Source organism: Periplaneta americana, chromosome 3 (genome assembly GCF_040183065.1).
Source record: "Periplaneta americana isolate PAMFEO1 chromosome 3, P.americana_PAMFEO1_priV1, whole genome shotgun sequence".
NCBI lineage: Eukaryota > Metazoa > Arthropoda > Insecta > Blattodea > Blattidae > Periplaneta > Periplaneta americana.
In genome coordinates, this window is record NC_091119.1 from 71,718,529 (window position 1) to 71,744,941 (window position 26,413).

The 26,413-nt window shown below is 35.0% G+C and overlaps 1 protein-coding gene across 1 annotated transcript; it reads right to left on the reverse strand.

Annotated features, from left to right (window-relative positions):
• Positions 1-603: 603 nt before the first annotated feature.
• LOC138697114 (protein IWS1 homolog) lies at positions 604-20,399 on the reverse strand. The gene is made up of 5 exons (XM_069822702.1): positions 20,257-20,399; positions 16,040-16,252; positions 8,975-9,137; positions 8,508-8,640; positions 604-1,356 (listed from the first exon to the last, which is right to left on the reverse strand). The coding sequence occupies exons 1-5, from the start codon at positions 20,392-20,394 to the stop codon at positions 1,230-1,232; spliced, it is 774 nt and encodes a 257-aa protein (XP_069678803.1). The 5' UTR covers positions 20,395-20,399; the 3' UTR covers positions 604-1,229.
• Between the last annotated feature and the right edge of the window lie 6,014 nt (positions 20,400-26,413).

Genomic DNA, 26,413 nt, shown 5'->3' on the forward strand with positions numbered 1-26,413 from the left:
CATTCATAGACAGCCAAATCAGTACCCGTACTGAAACTGAGTTACTGAAACAAAAGCTGATATGCTGTTGCAGTTCTGTATAGCCTGTCGCGTTCCCCTCCAAGGCGATTCACTCCCTCCAGGTAGGGGAATAGAAAGTGCATATCGCACAGAGACTACTGCACAATGTGCAGGGTTTTGACATGCCTGGTATAAGTGAAACAATGGAAGTTACAATTTAAATTATTATTGTGAAGAAAATTGTGGTGTTCGGGTAAAGGGGGATATAGTAATATGCGTTACAAGAGCGATATGTTGAAGTTTTCATGTTCGAGGAAAAGTTTGAAAAAGCGAAACGTAGTTGAGCTTTTTTAATTTCCGAGAATTGAAAGAAAACATACCACTCGCGTATCGTACATTATTTTGTGCGAAGATCGTTTATTACATAGCTGAAAGAGGAATTTCTAATTAGTTGCAATGAAATCTCCATCTTGGTTTCTTTCAATGACGGTAATTTTGGAAAACAAAAATATCTATCTTCAACATTGTTGCTTTAAAATGTTTTCTGTGTTTACTATACTCCAGCAGGCCGTGATATACGTCTGTCTCCCTCCCCCCCCCCAGTCTATAAATGCGAACTTAAAACAAACGTCTTCCTTAATGTTACATGCATCACGAAATGCAGTAACTTTAGTGGAGCTGTAGAGTTTACTTAATTTTTGCAAATATTTAAAAACAATAATTAACAGTGCAATTTAGGTGAAATTGCAGTGGTAAGTTTCCAATTTATAATTATTACTATATTGAACGTCTCTAAAAATAATATGTTAAAAGCCTAAAGCAGTAAAATGAATATGTCACTTAATCGATAGGAAGAGGGAAATTGTTATGTGTGTTCGGTTGTGAATACTGAATGTGGAATTTTAGACTTACCGCGGGTTGGTTTTGTGCGGAAACCAAGCAAATACTCGCGATCTCGCACAAAGCTATTTTCTTGTGCAGATGGAATTTTGTTCCCCAGATGAACACACAAGTTAAATTATAATGAGTGTGCAAAAATCAAAAGAATACTAGGAGTTGATGTGTTTTGTTTGTGTAGAAAATTATTTGCAATAAGGGTTCTAAGTTTAATTTTAATTTATCTCCAAACTCATTTTTATGACTTCATCTCCCTTTACCCAAACACCACAGAATTATTCCCGAATTTCTTACAAGAACCATCCTATTTAACACAACAGAGTTGCTGTCAATCATGACACACTTACTGTGCTAATGTCTATCTCATTTTCCCACTTGGGACGCACTAAGTAGTCCATATTAGCAGGTTCTGGTACACGTGCCCTAGCCACCCAACCTTTCTCTCCAGGACGGAGTGGTCTGAAACATGACAAACGACCTGTGTAGTCATTGAAACTAACTTTATAAAAGCTAAAATAGATGTCGCGAAAATTATGAATAGGGTCATTTTGGGAGATCTTGTCACTTTCAAGAAAAGTAGCCATTGCGAGCATTGTTCCTAGTGAAAAAAGTTGGAACTGCGTCGGCTGTGTTTGTAATCTCTGTGTAAGTGAATCTCGTGGCTTCAACTTGTGTTTTACATATATAATATATACCATCTTTAGTTTATTATACTTTGACTGGATGTGCGTGATATTATTAGTAGGTGACAAATTATTGTGTGTATATATATATTGCAGGTTAGTAAAGGCGCCAAAGTGATTACCCTCAAACAATTATCTTTATTTCTGGTGTACTGTGATCTTTTGAATGAAGGTGTATCTCGGGGAGATTTCGATACTGTGTTTTGGGAAAGTCTCGACATGTGTCGAGTTCTCGATGATTTCGCTTTTGGTCCTTCTTAGATGGCCTGGGGGACTGTCTATCAATTTTTCTTTCTTCTTAGGGGAGTTTGTAATACTTCATAGAGCTTTTAGTGCCACTTTGTCCGTCTATCAGCTTTTCTCTCTGTGTGTCTGCCTACATATATGAAACTACTCATCTTACATTCAACAATCTTAATTAAACTTTATATCTTAATTTTCATTGATATCGGACTAATAGGAACAGTCACAATTCTCTATACCAGACCTGCAGAACTGTAGCTCCTCAGAGCGACTCTATACTCCCCTTTCTTACCCAACCCACCAGTGCGGTCATGACGCCTAGTTACGGTCGGCTGCATCAACGCGGCGGCAGGTATACAATACGCTATCAAGAATTACAAATGAACAGATAATAAAATCCTTAATAACATACCTTTAGAAAGTAAAAGAAAAATGAACGAGGGAAATAAATAAATTAAAAGACAAGTAAAATAAATTTTAAAATGTATGTGTGAATATAATGTAAGAAGGTCTACCTATGTATATATCGTCCTATTACTAGTAAAGCCGATTAAATCCACTTTTTGTGTAAAATAAGTTAAGTACAGTCCCCGTCATGTCTTTCCGTGCTCTGTATTCTATTAAAATGAAATAAGTCCGAAATGCTGCTTGCAGGCAACAAGCCAACTACTTTATTTGAAGAATTTATTACCTATGATTTTTCGTGCATTAATAAAGTTTTAATTCTTGTTCTTACAAAACTTGTATTACTGGTCTCAACTGGTTTTACTAGTAATAGGACGATAAATAAATTGTATGTTGATAAGTGAGTGATACGAGTAGCTATATGATCGGATGTCAATGCTGTCATTCAACATTGTAACGCACTCCAGTCAAATAAATAAAACAGACAGACAGACAGACAGACAGACAGACATATACATACATACATTAGATTACATTACATTAACAGACAGATAGACAGACAGATGGATAGATGGATAGATGGACAGACAGACAGACAGACAGACAGACAGACAGACAGACAGACAGACAGACAGACAGACAGATAGATAAGCGTACTGCAGTTTAAAGAGAACTGGAACATGGCAAAATCTAAACCCGTGAAGAAATACTACTTCCAAAGGAAGTGGGAATATGATTATTTTGTTGTTGAAGACGAAACAATTGCTTGTTTACTGTGTCCCATCCAATTTAGTTCTACTCATTATTTCAATATTGAACATTTCAACAAGCCCCATATTAAGAATTATGGTATGCACAAACTTTCGGGTAAATGTATTATTGCGAAGTGTATATTGATTATTTATTTATATACTATTAAATTAAGGACGTCACTCGTTGTGTTCATTCTGAATTTACGTTAATAGTGACTTTCAAGGTTCATTACTTATATGCTATAAATTTATATTTCCGTAGGTGATGGATGATAGGAGAAAAGTTTTCGAAAATCTAAAGCAGGTTAAGTGCAAAGAAATTTCAAAGAAATTACCTACAGGAAATCTAGCATAATTGTAAGTCTTGAAACGAGATAACGCATTATAAAAACAATGAATTTATTACAACCCTTTTTGAAAATTATATGCCGCCACTGATGGACCTTTGATGGCGAGAGAACTCTACGCGGAAGTCGATCATCCCCAATAGAAGTGGAGTGAGGCTGACGTCATATGTCCCCTACTTATGGGTTTTGCAGGCCTGCTCTATACAAACATGAAAGCTCAGTTAGTTCGGCATATCCTTCGCCTTGATTCTAATGGCTGCATGGTTTAGGCCTAACAATTAATGACGTAAGAGAATTGACGACGTACTGCAGGAAAACATGTTTGAATGCGATCTAGCCTAAAATTGATGTGAAATTCACGTTGAAGAAGACATTACCACTCATCCAAGAACAAAACAGACACCATCTGCGCAAGGAAATTTAGGCTTATCCAATTCCTCATCTACGAGTACTGATACTTCCTTTGAAGAACTGTCCCAGTTCCGATGCTAACACTTTATCTGATGGTAAAAGAGAAAACTGCAAGGCTCAAACGCATTAACGTCTTAAAACAATAGGAAACAGCTGACGGAGACTAAATAGCAAGAAGAAGTTGTTTTCCCAAAAATGGAAGCCATCTAATGCTCGACGTGTATGGCGAGAAAGCTAGTTGATCAAACAATATGGATAATAAAAAAAACGTATTCTGCCGCGTATAGTGGGTATTACTACGATGACAATGTTATAAAACTTTGGTTTCAGCGTGTTGGAGAATACCAGAAAATGTTTCTCGAGGCATGTATGGAAAATAACACCTATCAAAAATTCACGTGACCAATGCGAGTAAGAGTATTATAAAATATTCAGGTGTATTGCAGGAGCTAAATTTGTGTTTTAAGTGTTTCCTATGTTTGTCATACTATGTCGAAATCTCCCTCATTATGGGAGAAGTCTACACTTCGCCATCGATTTGTATCTTTTAAATACAGACATATAAAATGATCACATTGGCACCAGATGCGTAAATGTATGGAAAACATATTCATACATATTAGGGGAAATATTTATAATAAAATTTCCGTAAATTTGTCCCAAAATTAACATTGTACCTTAATGTGTCGAGATGTACCTGAACGACCCTATATTAATATCACCATCCAAGAAAGAAGTGCAAAGAGAGATCCCCTGCCTGTCGTCATTCCTGCATATCATGAATCTCGTTTTACATCAGAAATGCCAGTATGGACTAACTCTATGATGTGCAATTCTGACTTGCCATTATGTAAAACCCTGATTCTGTTCAGCAGGATTTTCATTGCTACTGGACCTATCTTGCAATACACACCTATTTTTCACTAAATACAAATTTACAAAAAGCATAAACAGTCACAATGAACTCTAATGTGCACGGTAAAAAGATCGTAAGTAAAAAATTGTTTTGAGTTACGACCTCCATGTGAATAAAAAATGCATCTTCTTCAGATGGTGTAAAGGGAATATGTCTATTCTATTCCATAAAGCTTCAGATTTCCAGCCCATCACAATGATAGCGGTTTTCATTTAAAACTTTGCTTTTGTTCGACTCAAACGTGTAATGTATGACTTATGCCCTTTTTATTGCGCAGAATTGAACTAAAGTATAATATGAGTCACAGTATGAATAAATTGCAAGTTAAAAAAGATGGCAGCAGATGAATTTGTAGAATCCGTATAATAGAGTGGAATGTTTAATTGGTTGGCGGTTGTGTGATCAAATCATCGTAGGTCACTTAATACACAAACTGTTAATATGCATGCTGATATAAAATCGAGAGTTTACCATACTGCTATTCATATCTTACATCCAAACTACATAGAAGTTGACGATATAGATTTGTATGATAAATTAGTAGTAGGGGAGAGTTGGGTAGTATTGAACATCGGGTAATATCGGACAGTGAGTTTCTTTCATCTACAACCAGATGATAGTAATAATAACCATTTTGCCTAGTTCCTTTTAAAATTTTTAACAAAAATTCAATAAAATATAAATATTTTATCGTGCAATTCGGTATAATCTGAAATATTATATAAATTATTTTCTTTATTTTATTTTATTTTTTATGTTAAAATTAATGACATGGTTACGTTTCTGTGATGTTGCATACAGTTACGTAACCACGTCATTCAGGTACTACCATCTGTGGTAGATGAAAGAAACGCACTATCCGATATTACCCGATGTCCGATACGACCCAACTCTCCCCTATGTGTATGTGTATGTATTTATTCACACTGCAAACGGGTATATACCCGGTGGCAGTGGTAACTATTTACACTCAATAATGGCAATTAATAATAAACACAACTAATAAAAACATTAATAATTAATAATAATAATAATAATAATAATAATAATAATAATAATAATAATAATAATAATAATAATAATAATAATAATAATGAGCATCCTAAATTAAATGAAGCACGATCACTTAAAATAACATTTAAAATAAATCTAATTTGTATCTTAACCCACGAGTGTGATAGGTTCATACCTGCACAAGTACCTTTCGGCACTACACTTATTTCGCTGTCAACTCATTCACTGCACTAGTAGTATTTTATTTCACGATACTTAGAACTGCGGGTGCAGTGTTAGCAGAATAAATACAGCATTTGCTCCCCACAACAGGGCCACGGACCTGCATTCATATCCCCATGACCCCTTAATTACTCTAAATTAATTAATAAATTACATCTATCATAAACTCATATATCAATCGACTTCCTAACTAAAAGCCAAATTGGCTAGTCTCTTATATTGAGACAACTCATCCTGCCTAAGGTATTTCCGTGGTTTTCCTAAGGCGTTAAGATAAATGTCGGGATGAGCCCTAAGAGAAATGGGCCACGGACCTAATGCCCTTCCCCATGAATTCCCCCTTTTTTCTAACAAACGACGTAATGCCCTAGTTCAGAGACTATAAAATTACGAAATACGTGTGCTAGGTCACTCATGTGGTCGCGATGCGAAGGGACGGGGAGCCTTTCAATTTGCGGATTTGGTCTTCACCTGCCTTGTCGTTGGGCGGCGGACGGCGGGTTCTTCGCGACTACTCCTGCACTGCGAGGTGGCACGGTTCATTTCGGTATGCAGATTTACACCAGCCATTTCCTCCTCGTCCCGTCCCGTGATCACTTTGATCACATTTCCGTCCCCTCGCGTATGTGGTACCTAAGAGGTTACGTCCATTTTCGGTTTTCCCCTTCAAAAGTTTCTAGAGCTCCTTCAGTGGAGCAGTGTAACCCGGAGTGAGACTAGTGGCCAATAGGCTTGGAGCTCACATATTTAGTTTCTTGCAGTCCCGAACCCCTTGTAAGGACGCGTTTTGCGTACCTTTTAAATTTGTCATCCCAATTCTCCTCTTTCAATTCCATTCCATTCCACAATGGTAGCCTGGTAGGCACAGTGGAATTTATAATTGACAAAGATGATGATAGGTTTTTGCAGGGTGTCCCTGTTTCCCCTACCCACACTCAATCATTGCTCCATTAATCACTATCTAGTGGTATGTAGACTGTCTCTCATTGTGCACCAACGGCAACTTGCGGGAATATAGAGATCTACAGTTACAGTGCGTCACTCCTATAGAGGGATGCTTGAGTGATTGACGCAAATATCAAATTGAGAAGTGGGGAGGGGGAGAATTCAAATGCAGAGATCAAAATTCAACATATGTGAGAAATGCCTGATCCCTCTATGCAGGATAAGATTCTTATGTGTGTTGCAAATCTATGGGTATGACAAGGACTCAAAGGTTTACTTGCCTTCCAGAAAGACTCATATAGAGGGTTTTACTGTCCTTTCTGAGGCCTTGGACTATGATGTTATAGCGTGGGATATTTCACTGACATGTTTAATTAGAAATCAAATCCTTATTAATTAAAATATAGGCTACATAAAATAACTGTAACAGTATTAAAACACTTTTTAAATTAAAATGTATATATGTTGCTTATTCATGTTTCTGGACCATAGCTGTCTTTGTCAGTTACCGACACACATCGGCTCCAGACGTCAGCGAATACCAGCTGATTCACATTGTGACTACTCATGATAGGACAACTGTGGTCCAGAAACATGTCTAGTCAACATATATAAATTTTAATAAAATAAGTGTTATATATCTTGATTACACAAATTTTAATACTATATCTTATATCATTTCGGAAAACATATTAGTGTCTTTCACGTGTTAAATTTTATGTTACCTTATTAACATGTTTGGGCCTGTTATTGGCCATCTCCTTATGGTTGTTGCACTAACATACGAAAACAAAAACACACACAAGATTGCAACCTCATTCAAGAAATTAAATTACAACATCGTATACAGAACAAATAATACTCTACAAAAACATCTCAATACACAAACAACACAAACAAACAAATACAACCACACAGGCATATACAAACTTATATACAACTTCTACATAGGACAGACAGGCAGATCATTTCAAACACGTTACAAAGAACATATCACAGCCATAACAAAATTACAAAACACTTCCACATATGCAGAACACATCACAAATGCTAACCACACCTACAGAGACATCAACACAGACATGGAAATTCTGCACATCCAACCAAAAAGCCAGAAACTAAACACACTAGAACAATACGAAATATACAGACACATAAAAACATATCCAAATGAAATTCTCAACACACAACTCAATTTCAGAACACACACATTCTTTGACTCCACATTACACTACACAAACACACCCCCAAGGAAACAAAACAAAAGGCGCCAAGACCAGCAACAACCGTTCTGAAGATGAGGCCGAAACATGTTAATAAGGTAACAAAATTTAACACGTGAAAGACACTAATACGTTTTCCGAAGGAAAATAAGTGTATTAATACTGTTACAGTTATTTCATATAGGCTATGTTTTAATTACTTATGAGAAAACACTGTTGTGATTATAATTTAACATGTTTATCAAATCTTTATCTTTGCCTTAATTTATCCGATTACAAATAAGTAGTATTAAGTGTAACCAGTTAATTTATGAATTCAAGCTACTGTTTGTGTGATCTTTACTGTATAAATTGAACTTAATTTAAGCAGTATTTGTTTTAATTTATAGTTCCAATAGAGATAAGATATGACGTTAAAGCGACTTTAAATAAACAAATCAAAAACTTACTTTTCCCCTCTTTCGCCAGATGTCAGCGCTTTGTCAAAGGCTTGCTTATCCTGACGATCTTCTTCGTCCCTGGTGCTTTGCCTCTTAGGCATCTGTTTCGGATCACGCTCCCTCCTCTCCTCTTTATTTGTGGCTAAACAAAATTATAGTCGACTCAATAACAACGTTCTTCAAGATTTCAATCTTTACAAATATATATTCCTACCATATGAAAACTGAGTCATTCCATATCAAATCAACACACTGATTCTGACTGGCTTTCTGAGATTTTCATGAAACTTGCTATATCAAGTGACCTTACATAGTTATGAATGGAAATCGTAAGAAAAAATTTCTCTTTTTTTCTGCGTTCAAAAGGTATTAAGTATTAATTTTGATCATAAATTGCTCCGTCCTAAGTAACAGTAGTTATATATCTACACGTTTTAAATAATGTAATCCTTTCGATTCTAAACAAGTGCGCCTACCTTTGAAGTCAGCCGGTATATTGAATATGGGTCGAGCCCACTCATTCATAAGTTTGCGAGCACGCTCCTTGTTCTCCTTAGTTTCATCGGGGTGCTTATACAGGTACATCACTGCCTTTCCAATACCAGATTGCTTAAGATAATCTTGACTGATACCTGTGAACTAAAGACAGGAGCATAATATTGTTAAGTAGTGCTGTTCCACTGCAATGCGTTGGCTTGGTAATTTCTAAAAAGACCTGTTGCAAATTGCATCCATGGAAAGGAAAACTGACCAGCTGAGAAATGTCTTCACAGCAGCCATGCTGTACAGCTGTAATTTTTCATCATACTATCTCTATGATTCCACTTACTGTTTTCCGTCCCACGACTTTAGAACGAACCTAACCCTATTCTGCCGCTATCTGTGTCTAATTTAGATAATTCTATAACTCACGAAACTTCCATATATACGAATTGAACAACAAATAAGTCTTCAGATGCCCTCGCTCTTCACCAGGTATACATGCAGAAAGCACGTTGGCAAAGTCTTATTCTGGTAAAACGCTGGACTCCTGCTGCAACACAAATTGCTCTGATCTAAGACAACGAGTGCTTGTTAGTTCTAAGAAACAGCATTTACAGTATTTCATCCCCGCTTATTGTTTGATTTTTTTAAATTTGTATTTTCATGTGATAGTTTTATTCTATTATCGCTGTCGTAACATTTTGTTCAAGTATAGAACAATAAAATATATACATTACATGATAATATAATAATAAAAGACTATACATTATTTCGAAGTGACCATGCCACTCTTACTTTAACAGCTTTGACAGAGCTTGCCTGTATTGCATGATTCTGTCTGCACCCAGTGTTGTATTGGTTATTATACGTGTTTGAAACTTAATGAGAATGAAAAATGTTAATGAGCTATACTTTGTCTTTCGTTCAAAAGATCATAAAATTTATTTTAAAAATTCAGTAATTAAATTTACGTTACCCTTTTATACAAATTTCATTATTGTTTCTTTTAATATTACATTGTTAACATGTTTATAATATGAATGCTATACAATAATTCCAGTTGTGAAAAATAAAAAAATAAAAACTGAGTTACTTAGACTCCGTAAATTATTATTGAATTTATGATTATTTTATTTAACTACAACGTTTTAAATATTTTATCCATACTTCCATCCTTCACTCTTTAAAGGGTGGAATACACAGCCCTTTGATAACGTTAGTTGTATATATTATAATTGGCTATTATAAATTATTGTTATGGTCTATATATCCGTTTCAATCTTATAATATGCGAGTATTAACCCTAGAATGCTACAGTCATTGAGTAATACTAGGCGACATAATAGGCGAAAAGAGTTCTTTTGGGCTCTGTATTTCTTTCGGAATATAACTTTTATTTATTTCTTTGTAGTTTTACTTGTTTAGGTCTTTTTTTTTCGTTTCCAATTTTTATTTTCATGAAAATAAACTTACACGATATATATCTTATAATAACTTAGCTAAGCAAGTTGCAACATGCTGTCACGAAAGCAACTGACAGATGGAGGCATAGCTAGAAGAAGGGGCTCGTTTGGCGGGAAAACCAGTGAGGATCAATTGTTTACCCATTATACATAAAATTACGTACGATAGCATTCTAGGGTTAATTAGTGTATCCCTTCCCACTCGAATTTTAAGAAATCTCTGACAACAGAGGTTAATGATGTGTATATTGAATGACAGCCCTTTTCCAGCCACGTAATTTTCCCAAAAAGTATTCAGGAAACATAGAATAATTCTGAGCAGCATACGTTCAAATTGCAAAAATGTGATACTAGACCCTAATAAAAAATACCCACAGCCGGGGTTCGAGCACTTAACATTTTCTTAGTAGGCTGATGTGCTTTCCATTCAGTTATGAAGGAGATACAGACTTGTACATTGAAGATGATTGGTATAAGAGTCATTTTCGAGTTTTGCAGCAATTCCTGCCCATGGCAAAAATCACTACTATGTTTATATCTACTATATAAATTAAAATTTTAAATTATCAGTAGTACACAAAGAACAATAATTGGGACAACATTTCAATTGTGCTTCAAAGATGTAGATGTATATATATATATATATATATATATATATATATATATTAAACCGTGGCACTACAACCCGTGAAGGGCCTGGACCGACCGGCCGGCTGCTGGCCTCGCGTCCACATGCCGAAGCAGAGGTGGACGGTCATCCAACCAGAATGGAAGTATCGTGTGGTTAGCACGATGAGCCCCCCAGCCGTTATAGCTGGTATTCGCAATCGGATTTCGCTACCTATCGTAGCTCCCCAAGTGCATCACGATGCTGGGTGGGCACCGGTCCCATACACTGGTCGAAATTTCATGATAAAATTTCTTCCCCCATGAGGACTCGAACCAGCGCGCATTCCGTTCTAGGCAGGATGCCTTAGACCGCGACGCCACGGCGTCTTAAATCCTTTAAAATTCCCTTTTATGAGGTTCAGAAGATTGTAATGGAAATTCTGAAGGCCTCTCTTAAAATTTTACACTATCATCTATATATTAACTCGTAAATTTTTGTTTTAATGTAAAAATCTAAACCATATTTTGCCCGTTTCATTTCCCATTATCTTTTATGTTTGTTAATTCCAGATCCCAGTGGTCAACCTCACTTGAGGACGGATGATTTTAAATCTTAGTAGTAGTAGTATATATATATATACCTTGTCGTGGTGGAGGTGCTCAGTACCAATGATCCAGATGACCTCCGGGGGGAGTCTAGCTTTTTAACTAGCTCGCCTGCAGGTAAGAGGTGAGGGAAGCGAAGGTAACTCACATCGAGCAGTGACTGACCCATATTGGGCGACTGCCACCGATGGAAACGTCCCCAGCACAGGGTTAAGTGTGAAGACCTCAACGGATACTTGTATGCGGAAGAGGCACCTATTCTTCAGGGAATAAAGTGAAGACCCATCTCCGGGGATACAGGGAGAAAGTCCTCAACGGTCCTATTAGAGAGGAAGAGGCAACCCTCCACTTGGGGGTAATACAATTGGAGGATACGATGATTATCCTAAAGATGGCAGCCCCATCTATCATCTTACCCTGCGGGATGCTAGTAACATACCCAGGGGACATCTTCACTACTAAATGTCTCAGAAAGGATAACACGGCTGCTCATTTGTTGACGACTACGGCTAGGAAAAGGGATAACGCATTAGGAAGATCGGAAGTAATAAAGATTGGAACTTGGAACCCTAGAGGAATCACAAACAAAGAAACAGAACTGGAGAAAGAACTTGAGAATATGAAGGTAGATATTGCTGTTATACCAGAAACAAAAAAGAAACTTAAAGGTTCTTACGAGTTAGAAAGATATTTTATAATTTATCATGGAGTACCACAAGAAAAAAGAGCTTCAGCGGGAATAGCAATGTTGATTAAGAAAAACTGGAGAAATAGAATTGATAACTATGAATTTATAAATGAAAGAATTATAAAACTACGACTAAAAGTAGTACGAGGATACATCACAATAGTAGGGGTATATAGTCCAGAAGAAGGTAGGCCAGAAGAAGCTGCAGAATTCTATGAAGATCTCCAGACAGTAGTTAACAATATAAATCCCAACGATTATTTAGTAATAGCGGGAGACCTAAATGCACGAATTGGAAATAAACCCATACAGAACGTAATGGGTAAACACGGAGAAAGAACATTAAATAACAATGGAAAACTTTTAATCAATTTTGCAAATTTTAATAGCTTAAAAATAACAAATTCATTTTTCCCCCACAAAGATGTACACAAATACACTTGGAGTGCAAGAGGCTACAGGAGTATAATAGATTATACCCTAGTAAATACAAAATGCTCAAAATTAGTTCTAGACACAAGAGTTTTTAGAGGCTGTGACATAAACTCAGACCATTACTTACTAATTTCAAAATTAGCTATTCCATCTAGATGGAAAAGAAATATAAGTAGTACCAAAACATACAAAGAGATTCCGGAAATGTTTAAAATTCATTTATTACAAGAAGAATCAATTAGACAGTTATATAAAAATCGACTAAATTAAATTTAACAAAGTCGCCCATAAACAATAATATAAATCAGGAATGGACAGAAATAAAAGAAATAATAATACGAGCAGCAACAGAAGCGCTAGGAACAAGGAAGAAAAATTACAAACGAAGAGGACTAAAATATGGAATGAGGATATGGCAAACCTGACCAAAATGAAGAAAGATGCGTACATAAAATATCTTAATAAAAAAACCAACGACAATTTAATTGACTATAAACATAAATGTGCAATTGTCCGTAGAGAAGTTAGGAAAATAAAACGAAACTCCTGGGATAAATATATAAATGATATAGAATATGATATTCATGGCAGACAGGATAAAGCTTATAAAATTTTAACACATCTATGTAAGAAAGAAAGAGATAATCTACAACTAAATCTGATACCAGAAGAAACATGGCTACAATATTATCAGGATCTTTGGACAGAAAAGGAAGAAACAGAAGAAGAAATTTTAATACAAATAGATGAAAACGTAGATCCTATTACTTCTGATGAATTATTATTAGCCCTTAACAATTTTAAAAATAAAAAATCCCCAGGAACAGATAATATCAATAGTGAATTAATAAAATATGCTTCATTACCACTGAAATACAGAGTATTAGATTTGATGAACATATGTTGGAAATACGGACACATACCAGAAGAATGGAGAGTAGGGAAAATATGTCCAATATATAAGAAAGGAGATAAGAAAAATTGCTCTAATTATAGAGGAATAAGCATTTTGAATACATGCTATAAAATATATGCGTCAATATTAAAAGCTCGACTTAATATCATAATAGAAAACATGCTTTCAGAAAGTCAAAATGGATTTAGGAAAGGAAGATCTTGTGCCGATTGTATATTCTCCATAAATCAAATAATAGAGAAACATAGAGAACATAATCTACCAACATACATGATTTTTGTGGATTATGAAAAAGCATTTGACAATGTTTGCAGAAACAAACTATGGATCATAATGAAAGAGAAAGGTATTCCACAACATTTAATATCAGCAATTAAAAGTTTATACGTTCAAAATAAAATTGTAATTGGAACATCAATGGAAAGAAAGAATATAGCAGCAACAATAAATAAAGGAGTAAGACAAGGGTGTCCACTTTCACCGTCACTTTTTAATATTTATATTGACAAAATCGTAATGGATTGGCAGATGGATTTAAATGAACATTTAAAAATTTAAAAAAATATATTCGTAGGTACATTGCTCTTTGCGGACGACCAAGTTTTAATATCCAGTTCTGAAAATGGGGCACAGAGGGCTCTATTCCAATTAAATAATGTAAGTAAAAGTTTTAGTTTAAACATTTCAATTAATAAAACAAAAGTTTTAGCATTTAGAGGAGCAGATACATTAAGAGCCAAAATTGTCTTGGAAGGAAAAATTATTGAACAGATAAATTGTTTCAATTATCTTGGGTGCAACATTTCTTATATGAAGAATGAAGATATTCAAAACAAGATTAATAAATTCAGCTATGTATGCGGTATCATTAATAGATCCCTAAAAAGTACTAGGAAAGAAACAAAAATTAAATTTTATAAGGTAATGGCAGTGCCAATGTTGCTTTATGGGTCTGAATTTTGGATCCTGACTAAAAAAGAAGAAAGAAGAATAGAAGCAGCAGAGATGAAATTTCTAAGATCTGTAGCAGGTTACACCTTATTGGATAGGAAAAGAAGTGATGATATAAGGAGGGAACTAAGCATTTTTAAATTAATAGACAGAATAAAACAATATAGAAACGATTGGAAACAACATATACAAAGAATGGAAGTAGACCGCATACCAAAACTGATGATGAACTATAACCCAATAGGTAGAAGAAATGTTGGTAGACCGAAAACAAGATGGGCTCAACAGTGTTAAAAAAATGAGATCGGAACGAGCCTTATAAGGCTTAATCCATGATGCTGATGATGATGATGATGATATATATATATATATATATATATATATATGATTTCTTTAAGCTAGATGAAGTACTTGTAAATATAAATTGCCCACAACCACAAAATTGAAATATTATCGCTTTATAACTTCTCAGATAGTGGGAAGATTCAGATGCTCTTGTTTGAAAACTAACTCCTAATAAATTAGTACCAAACCTAGGCACTTTACATGCTCACTCTATGAAACTTAAACTTAGAAAGTAATTTTAAAATGCGTCATAGAATATTGATGTCCTTTGTGTTACCCAATATGTTTGTGATAATATATATATATATATATATATATATATATATATATATATTTGCTATTTGTTTCTGGACTCTACTGTAGAGTGTGCTGTTATCAGAGCATATTGCTTCCATACATATAGGTGAAAAGAAGAAGAATTGCTTTGCAGTGTGTAATTGTGCTTCAAGTGTTACATATATGAGTCGTTCAGAGCAAAAGTCAAAAATGGGTAATGAGGTTTAAAGTAAAAAGTCTGTATAACGTAACTTCAAGTTGATACAGGCATTTTTAAAATTATAAAAAATCTAAGCATAATCAAATGTCCCCTGAGTTATTGTCTTTTGTGTTACAATAAAATAGGAACCAAAATGACTGGGCAACACTAACCACATTAACATTTCAATTAAAAGCTTTGATTAGTATAAGAAGTGTGTGCAATAAACCAGTCCACTTAAAATGAAGTGTTTCAAGTATTCTGGGGAATTTATAATTTTCCATTTCTGATCCTTTCTATTGCTGCAAACTCAGAGAATGACGCATATACTAATTAATATTCTCTCTAATATATATATTTTTTAGATCAACAAGCATTTATACGTATACATATAGCTTCTGACCATTCTAAATCTTGATTTCTACGCACATCAGAATTAGTTTTAATTGTGTTAATGTAACTTATATTAGGGTTGAATTTATGCGGATAAGTGTACCATTTGGCGGTCAATTAAAAAGCACGGTCGGTATTTTTTCGTTTATTTCTTTGAGAGGTACAGGACTAACTTACCTCACAGAGCAATTTGAGGAGGTTGTCCCTGATCTTGAGGCTGGGCATGCTGCGGTCAGGCATGGGTGCTAACCAGACAGCCAGCACGGACAACACTCCGTGTTCAATAAACGTGTGCTTCAAGTTGTGCTTCCTCAGCTGAGATATCACTTTAGGGAGCATTGCAATCTTGTTTATAGCAGGTATCTGCAGCTCGTTCAGACATCGATCTTGCTGCAATAGAATAGCAACTATAGGCATACTGCTGGCACACAACAAATTTTATTAAATATTACTTGCAGAAATTACCTTCAAGAAGACTGAGTTTGCAAAACAAGATGGTACAGCAAAACAGAATACCACATTTATTTCATAGGAAAATGCTGCTACCTCTCAAATGAGGTATGTACTCCCTTTCTATACGCAAGTTCATCAATGGGCAGCCATTACTTTGTGAGAATTTCCTCGTGTGTGTGTGTGTGTGTTGTGTGAATCAGAATTTAGAAAACGCAGTGTTTCTTAAAATATTTCCTTCATTTTAAAATATTCATAACGAGACATTGAACTTCAACAGCCAATAGGCAAACTGCTTGAAATAATTCTACAGTTATTCGTCTTCAAAAATGAAGTTAAGTTAAATTCGATACCAATAGGCCTATCTTTCTTCGTAACTATCGATGTTTCATATTTTAAATTTAAACGCGTGGTCGGATAAAACGAGATACCACGCGGTTGGCCAATACGGGATAGTGTCTTGTTTTGGCAGAACAATTAATTACAACCGCATGTATCCTATTTGTGTCCAATGCCAAGAGTAGACTCACGAGGAGTATAGTGGTATAGAGCTAGAAGATTGTGATGAATTCATGTGCGATTTTTGTAAATTAACATTTCTTAATTTGAATAATTATAATATTTATAATAATTAATAGCAATATAATGTACAAATTGACAAGGAAATAATTTGTTTTGTTCATACTCATGTTTTGTGTGCAATTTTTGTAACTTATTCATTAATATCACAATAATTTCAATTGATTCTTATAGCTGTCCCGTTTTATCCAACCAATTAATTAATTAATTAATTAATTAATTAATTAATATAAGTCATATTCGAGTTTTGCAGCAATTCCTGCCCATGGCAAAAATCACTACTATGTTTATATCTACTATATAAATTAAAATTTTAAATTATCAGTAGGACACAAAGAACAATAATTGGGACAACATATTTTTTTATCCCAGGTAATCTTATTTGCACAACTTTCAATAAACATTATTTTCCTCTTAAGAATTGTGGCACAGAGCAAATTTCCAAATCACTTATTAAAGTACATTCCTTAAGAGACTCATAAATAATAATTGTTTCTTATTCCTCTCAGTAAACTCGAACAAATTAGCTATTCCGCGCTAAATATCTTCTTTTGGTCAACTCTCTCCTACCTATGTTATTTGACTGGTTGTTTTACAATGGTAAGTACTTAAGAACTAATTCACTCCATCTTTCTGATTAGTTTCAGCTTAATTAATACCCAATTTTTATGTTTTTTTATATCAGCAGCTACCATTATATTACATGCAGAAAGCTGAGGACTGTGTCGAAGTTGAATATCAAGACAGCCCAGTTTAAAGCTTGTCTGTGCATAAAGTAATCTCACGAGCAAGTCCATTATTCTGGTTCTGGCTGTTAGCCTACATCTATTATCAGGCAGTATCAACATCTAGGTTATTTAGCGTCTGAATGAAATGAAGGTGATAATGCCGATGAAATGAGTCCAGGGTCCAGCACCGAAAATTACCCAGCATTTGCTCGTATTGGGTTGAGGGAAAACCCAGGAAAAAACCTCAACCAGGTAACTTGCCTCGACCGGGATTCGAACCCGGGCCACCTGGTTTCGCGGCCAGACGCGCTGACCGTTACTCCACAGGTGTGGACCCTACCTCATTATCTCCTGGCTTAACTGCCTCATGAGTAATGCCTTTATTGGTGTTACTTATGGCTTATGAGGTTCCAACCAGTGTTCAGACTGGACATGATATTGTTTCTAGTTCATATTAAACGTTGAGCCTCAGCCATACATATTTTATCCCAGGTAATCTTATTTGCAGATGATACAAGCCCAGTCTACTATATACAGTCACGAAGCTTGAGTTTTGAGGGTGCTAGAAACAATAGACTGTGCCGGTACTATTTTGCATTGCCTGTAATGAGGCGATATTAGCGATCCTAGTGGTGAGCAACTATCTAATGTTTGCATATTTACTACGTATTGAGCTTCGCGACTGTATATACTAGACTGTGATACAAGTGTGATTATCGAAGTAAATAATATGATCACTTTATATAAACATTTCTAATACAGTGCTGAATGATTGTTGATTGATGTCGTGCAGATAAACTAGCATTTAATGTTGATTTAGTAGGCCTACATATAAATATATAATATCATAGTGCTCAGTTTTCCTACAATATTAGATTAAATGAACTTAAGAGAAAAAAATGAACGTGCAAGGATCCTTGTAGACTATATTAAAACAAAACAATTAAGATGGTTTGGCCATATGAAGAGAATGACAGAAGACAGATTGTCGAAGAAAGTGTCTGAATGGATTCCAACGGGAAAAAGGAAAAGGGAAAGAGCAAAATTGACATGGACGGAAGTAATAATTAGACCGATGAGAGAAAAGAGTTTGGAAGATGGGGCATGGGAGAATAGAGAGGAATGGAGAAAGGCTATAAAATCCTGAAAATGGATATAGAAAGATGACCTAGGACATTGTAAAACCTGATAATAATAATAATAATAATAATAATAATAATAATAATAATAATAATAATAATTGTTCTGAAAAATAAATTATAAGAAAACATCATTTATGGTTATTAAGTCAAAGCCTGATGTTCTCTTGGTTTACAAATTGTCAAAAGTCTGCTAATTTCTAAACATGACCAACTGGTTAAGTTATTTCTTCGCTGTTTTTATACATAGGTTTCTTATATTTAGAAATAAGAATTTCCATTTAATTTGCTGGATTGTTGCGTGTGTTCGGTCTATATGATCTAATAAGCCATGTGACTGGTTACAGAAACTTCTGAATATCCAATACGTTCACAATTTCAATGGTATATTGTATAACATCTCTCTCATTTTAAACCATTTTCTTTTCTGGCATTCAAAATGTGTAAAAGCGGGTTTCAACTGCATACTGTATTTACTTGTATTTCTACCTAACTAAAAACTCGTTTTAAGTAATAAATTCAGACGCCCTGGCAAAAATACCATATAAACCATGTTACTTATTCCTGCTTTTAAGAAAAATTCCAGCTTAAAGGAATACATCTGAATAGATTTGCGAATATGCAATCTATTTAATGAAAGTCCGAATATATTTCAAACGTGTTGATAATTTTTTTTTTCGAAGAAAATACGGGAGATTAAGGAATCGACAAAATTGACAAATTATTCCGTTCAGTTACTAAAAATACAACTTTATTCTACACTTCGCCAGCTAGGCTTAAATTAAGAGTATTTTGAGACACATTTCGTCTCGCGTAATAGCTGAAGTCAATTGCAGTTTGCAGCTCTGATTTGATTATATGTGTCGTGCTCCTGTTTCGAACATCTGTCCAATTATTGTTCATGAGATAAAACATCCTCTTTCTATGAGCATTACTACTTGATACGCTTAGAATAAAACTAGCCAGTTTTTCTAAATTTATAATATTGACATGGTTTGGTTTTAAACGAGTGAGCACCATTTCTGGCAAGCATTACTTTTTAAAAAAGACTGCACATTTCAATGCATTTCTTGAACAGCAAAAGTCATCATATAAATAATCATCATTCACGGCAGAATTAAATGTTTAGAATAACGATTTTTACATTATGAAAAATAAGGGAGAAAAATGCTCGAAGAGAAGAAAAATACGGGAGCCGGGAACTGTTGAAAATTAGAGGCAAGTAAGGGAGATCCCAGGAAATACGGGAGGGTTGGCAACCCTACACGAGTGTGACACTAGTAGCCGTACATTGCAATGAATCTCTGTTGAAAGTAAGCTCATAGAAATGTTATTGCGCATTTACATGTGAAAATTTTAAATTTCATTAGGACACTTAAAAATAAGTTGTTATAATTTTGTGAAAATATAAGTAAGTAAAATTGGAGATTTAAAAAATTTCGAGTGAAAGTCCCTAGCTAATAAAATTGTGTGCGCAAATGATCTCCTCTACAATCACCTGTGCAGCATGTCTCATGTCAGCCAGCAGGTGTACAATAATATCATCATTATCGTTTATTTGGATATATTTCCTCTTCCTTCTCTTTTTATTCAACATCTGCTTTTGTTTCAACAGCATAAGCTCGAAATCAGACATTTCGGCCAACACTCTATTGAAAAGAAAAAAAAAAAGTATAAGTTAAATACTGGAAAATATTTACACAAAGACATAAAATAATATCTTGAAATGTAGGACATGCCATGACTGGATTCACGACAGTAACTCCAATAATACGAGGCAAGACGTAATAAAATTCTACAGCAGAAACTTGAAACTAAGTATCAGCATGCCACTAGCAAGTTACTAGTGTTAAGTACAGAATATGCTAAAAAAGAAATCTGCGACACAACTATCACAAAGTTCTTTACACCAAATACTAATTACAAAGACCTTTAGCTGTACCAGAGTGGATCATGTACAGATCAGGAGTGCTATCTTAACAGCAGAGACAAGAAACATTTCCAACATTTAAGGTACAGCAATTCTATTGTAGTACGACAATTCTACGGTGTGTATCACATTATAGTGAACAACGTAAAAATTTATGATTGCTAAATTACATAGAATATGGCATACAAGATGTAATGTAAAAAAATTCGCTACACTTCAAGTTTGTACAATGTGTTCAATTTAAAAGAGAACCGAGCATTGAATAGTACATAACGTAACTGTGTGTATAGGCCTATATGTAGTAGTAACATTATATATACCTACATGAATACATTATAATTAGCAACCAAGCAACAATCAACTCTTTTCTTTTTAAATACAACGAGGAGCTTGCAGTTTCCTCCGACTGCTTTGAGTATGATTGAACTCTTCATTTTCAGAAAATGATCAAATATTCTACTTTTTAATTAATTTTATTGTCCAATCGAACTCAAGACCTTCAGTTCTACGTACTGAATGCTCTATTATTGAGCTACGCCGAGGCTCCCAAGTGTCGGAGCGAATTTTTCTTCGTTAATAATAAATAATAACTATAACGGAGAATTCTGTAGGCTTAAAAAATTAATATCATCTCAGATTTCCATATGCTCTATTTCAATGCTAGGTAACTCTTCACAGTTATCTTATTTTTCAATTAGCAGAAAAGTTATTATTGCAGAGAAAAATAAATATTGGAACGTTATTTCTTAAAAAATTATAAAAGTTAACCCAAGTGTTGTAGAAAAAATCCTGGCAAGCAATTACTTGACTATATAAGAAGTAAGAGTGAAAAAAAATGTAATTTAGTTATTTTCATTTATGTTTGTAAAAAAGAGTACATGAGTCAAATGAAAATTATTACAAAAATTACTAAAACCCACTCTTGTCCAAAATACTTGTTCAGTTTTAATGAAAATTATATATGCTTCACATGTGCCTCATATCCAAATATCATAATGCAATGGCACAAACTAAGGGATTCATGAAAGGTTTAGCGATGTAATGCAGACATAATAATAATAATAATAATAATAATAATAATAATAATAATAATAATAATAATAATAATAATAATAATTCACAATTCATTATATGCAACTGTTATGGTATAGAAAGAAGCTTGGCAGTTGTAAGCTGTAAATTTTAGGTCAAGTTAAGACGAATAATTCAGCAAAGTACAAGAAGCGATAATGAGAATAAAAATTAAGCTTAAAATACGACTTTCAGCATATTGTTGTTTTCTTCATACTTCGTAAGAAAGTACTGATCAGCACTGCAAAATCTGTCACTTTCCATTACATACAGTAAGTAAACGAAACTCATTTCCATGGTAACAACACACAATGTATTTGTTCCAACAATTATTCCATTCATTAACAATACTATTTGAAACCAATAGAATTGGCCATTCCTTATATTTGAGGCGTTCAGAAGTCAACATGATTAACTCCACTTTTGGTTATTTCAGAGTTTCCAAGTTGACAGTGTATTAAATTGACCATATTTTCAGTGGTCAATGTGATTATCTCCATACGTGAGTAAAAAAACCTACAGAATGCATTATTCTTCTTGACTACTTCACAGAATTAATTATGTGAACCGGTATTTAACTTTAACCCTGAATATTTCAAAATCTTTGGAAAAGGAGTTAACCATGTTGACTTCTGAACGCCTCATTTATGTCTCTCATTTCAAATGCCCGAATTTTCATTTTTATACGATGTATTCTGCCCAGCAGTGATGCATTATTGTCCACCAGGCAGAACGCTACATAAAACACTGTACTAAAGGAATACAGTGTCTTATTCTTTCTTGTAACTTTTGCAGATTTTATGACGGATGATATTATTTTATCCATTGTCTTTTACAAAGCCCTAAATTCAGATATTCATTTGCTTCTGAACTGGAGTTCTGGATAGCCCAGCCCATTATTGTGAGATGAAAAAACTTCTTATAATCCTATGTGGTAGTGGGATAGAACTCCATCTTACTGGAAAATTATATTGTCATCTAGCTGGGGAATAAGGAAGTCTGTCATCGTGATACTCAATATATAATTACAGTAATATTACCATTAATTCTGTTTTATGAACTAAATCCAAAAACTAATAATTTAGCAATAATATTACGCGAAAATACAATAACGTAAGATTCTTAAATGAAAAATGGTATTCAGCTAATAGCGCCACTGATGTTGGTATCCAAATGCGAGTGTTCAAAACCCCTTTATGACTTAGCTTTATTATGATCCACCTATATGGTGTTAACAACAGAATCTTAATACAATACCCTCAACAATGTGAAATGAGAAACATCATCCCGTTTTCTGCTCTCTTGACTTACTGGTTTCTCAGGCTACGTTGGAACACTTCAATATAATCCACATATTCAAAATTAGGCCATCTTCATGCATTTTTCTTCTCGTATAATTAAGCATTTAAGTCTACCAGCAGCAGATTCCAACAACCATATCAGAAGATATTAGGAAAACAATCACAATTTGCACGTAAAATAATATGGACTTAATTGGTCTCAACGTTTGGAGAGAATGGACAACAGAACAAAAGAACGCAGAGATCTAATAGGTCTAGAAAATGGTGGGAGTAGAATCGGAATAGGATAGTCATGCTGATGACGACAAACTATTTGATTTGAAACTGATTTCCTTGTTGGAAGTAGCTTACTGTACATTTTATAAAACTAATGCTGAACACTTGGTGGTGACTTTAATTGAAATTCTCCTTCACCAGTAAATTTAGCTATTTTGGTTAACACAGCACTAGTCCTTATGTGAAACACAAACCGTTCAATTTAAAAGAGGATCCGCCATATTATGTTACGGCATATGTTGGAAATGAAGTCCTTCCGTTTCAGTTTATTTGTCCACACGTTTCACCATGTTCCTAGCAACCTTACGGAGCACTCCGATGTCTGTACTCTGGATGGTATCAGTGATGTTCATCTTCAGCTCTTCCAAGGTGTGTGAATTGTTTTATATACAATTTAAATATCCCCACAAAAAGTAATCTAGACTGGTAAGATCTGGAGACCTTGGAGGTCATAGTCCTATAAATGTCACCAAAAACATCCTCAGCGTATTCATGGCTGCACCTGCTGTATGATAGGTCACACTGCCTTGCTGTATACAGGAGTCACATTCACCCACTTCCAGTAAAGCTATGGGCAGATCAACAATATCTTGGTGGCTTCAGCATTAAGACTGCTTCATAGAACAAGGCCCAATTATTCGTCATCTTGATATGGTAGGTTACACCAGACACCCATTTTCAGAGGACTCAGAAAGGACTCGACCACATTGTTAAGTTTAGGATTGTAAAGAAGAGCAATGTAGCACTATGGATTATAATATTTTTTTCGGGGCACTTCCTGATGGAATTTCCAAAAAAAAAAAAAAAAAAAGTTCGAAGCCTAACTTTCAAACATCAACAAATAACACTCTATTGGCTCATGTGGCCTGAGAGTCGAATCCAATAATAATTATATATTTTTTAAACTAGAAACAGAATGTTCTTTCCATTGCTGACCAATGTGACTCCAAAGCTATAATGTGGCTGCTATTTTCTACATTTTTTAATGTTCTCTTAAGTTCATATTTTGGTCAGTAGATGTCAATATTTATTTTTTACTACCATGTCATGGTCGACCAATGTTACCTGGAAGTCTGAACCATGTCTTGCAAAATAAAAATTAATCAAACAATTAAATTTTAGGCCACTATCAGCTAATACAGAGGCTTGATAACATTTTCTGATTTTAGAAAATAATCTGGGCTATTGAAAAATAAAATAAAAATAAAACAAAAGCAACCGGGGCGTGGTTGTGTCGGGGACACGGCTGTGGGTTTTACGTGATTGCCTTAGCGCACCAACTGAGCTACCAAGGAACTACACCCGACACCGTCTCAATTGTTCCCTTTATATCCACACAACTCAAGTGGACTGACAAGACACGAGAAACAACTTTGAGTACATACAACCCCTGTGTGACTTGAATTGTGGTTTTCTGTTAAGGTACCTTATTATGCAAATCTGGCTTTCAGGTATAGCTCCCTGTGAAGCAGACTTGAATAATTTCGAGGGAAAAACCACAATTCAAATCACACAGAGTTTGCATGTACTCGAAGTTGGGTTTCTGGTGTCTTGTCAGCCCACTTGAGGTGTGTGGATATAAAGGGAACAATTGAGACGGTGTCGGGTGTAGTTCCTGGGTAGCTCAGTTGGTAGAGCGTTGGTGCGCTAAGCGAAAGGTCCCGGGATCGATATCCGGTTGCGAAACAATTTTTCCCTTGAAATTATTGAAGTCTGCTCCAAGGGAGCTATATACCTGAAAGCCAGATTTGCTTAAATCGACAGATCTAGATGAGATGTTTAGTTTGGTACAGAGTACGAATTTAATGTTTTCTCCAGGGGACGAGAGGGACATTTTACTCTCACTGTCCAAGCTTTTCAGCATCTTCCTTATACCAAGCGGGATAGTTTAAATACCCCAGTAAATTTTTGTATAAGCAGATGCATAAACAATTTTCATAAAACAAGTGGTATCATATTACCTCTATCTATCTGTCGGTCGGTCGGTCGGTCGGTCGGTCCGTCCGTCCGTCCGTCCATCCATCCATCTATCTATCTATCTATCTATCTATCTATCTATCTATCTATCTATCTATCTATCTATCTATCTATCTATCTATCTATCTATCTATCTATCTATCTATCTATCTATCTATCTATCTATCTGCCTGTCTGTCTGTCTATCTGTTTACCTGTCCGACTGTCTGTTCGTCTGTCCTTCAGTCCGTCCATCGCTCTGTCAATCCGTCCGTTCGTCCGTGTGTCCGTCCGTCCGCCCCTCTGTTCATCTGCCTGTCTGTCCGTTCGTCAATCTGTCGGTAGGCCTGCAACATAAAAACAACTAAACGAATAATATGACAAATTTCCGAGAAGAGGAAGAAAACATACCATACCTTACCAAGCGGGATAATCTGATTACACCAGGCAGTTCTTAAACAATATTAGGCCTACTAACTGAAATAGAGAACTGTAAGTATACAGTGCATTGTTATAATGTGAGAAGCTTATTTAACAAAACCTCAAAGCCACAATTGCCTGTTGTACGCATATTGATTTTATACACTAATTTTATAGCTGGGGTAGCCAGAATAACCCGCTTGGTGTTGCGAGGGTTAAAATATATAAAAAATCAGTATTCATTATTCGCTCTTCGTTCTTACCTATGCAGTTTTTCCCCACCCGGTAAAACTGTAAAACTAAAGATGTCTGTTGCTGCCTTTAAAATGAAAATTTAAATTACAACTGCTAAACAATAGTTTGCTAGCTCATTGTAGATTAAAAATAACGTTCATAATAATTAGCACTCGTATTGTAGTTGCGCTCTACTTATAAATTCGGTAGGCTTATACATACAAAAAAGAAACGAAAATAGTTGTCATTTATTGCATCAGAAGTACGAAAACTATAAATTAGGCACCAAAAGGGGGTAAAAATGTTGTCTTTGGCAGGGCCAAATTGATACCATTTCAGCAGGGGACACTAAATTCAGCAGGGGGGATGACCCCAAGCAACCCCCCCCCCCCCCAGCAATTCGCACCCTGGACTTTGGTACCAAAATCTAACCACCAGCACATTTGAGTCGCGAGCAATGGAAACGT

Bases quoted from the DNA above. Each gene is read 5' to 3' on its own strand.
- LOC138697114 (XM_069822702.1), bottom strand. From the start codon at position 20,394: ATGTCTGATTTCGAGCTTATGCTGTTGAAACAAAAGCAGATGTTGAAT. The intron at 9,138-16,039 runs GTAAGTTAGTCC...TCCTGTCTTTAG, and splicing joins TCCTCAAATTGCTCTGTGAG to TTCACAGGTATCAGTCAAGA. The intron at 1,357-8,507 runs GTAAGTTTTTGA...GTCATGTTTCAG, and splicing joins TCTGGCGAAAGAGGGGAAAA to ACCACTCCGTCCTGGAGAGA.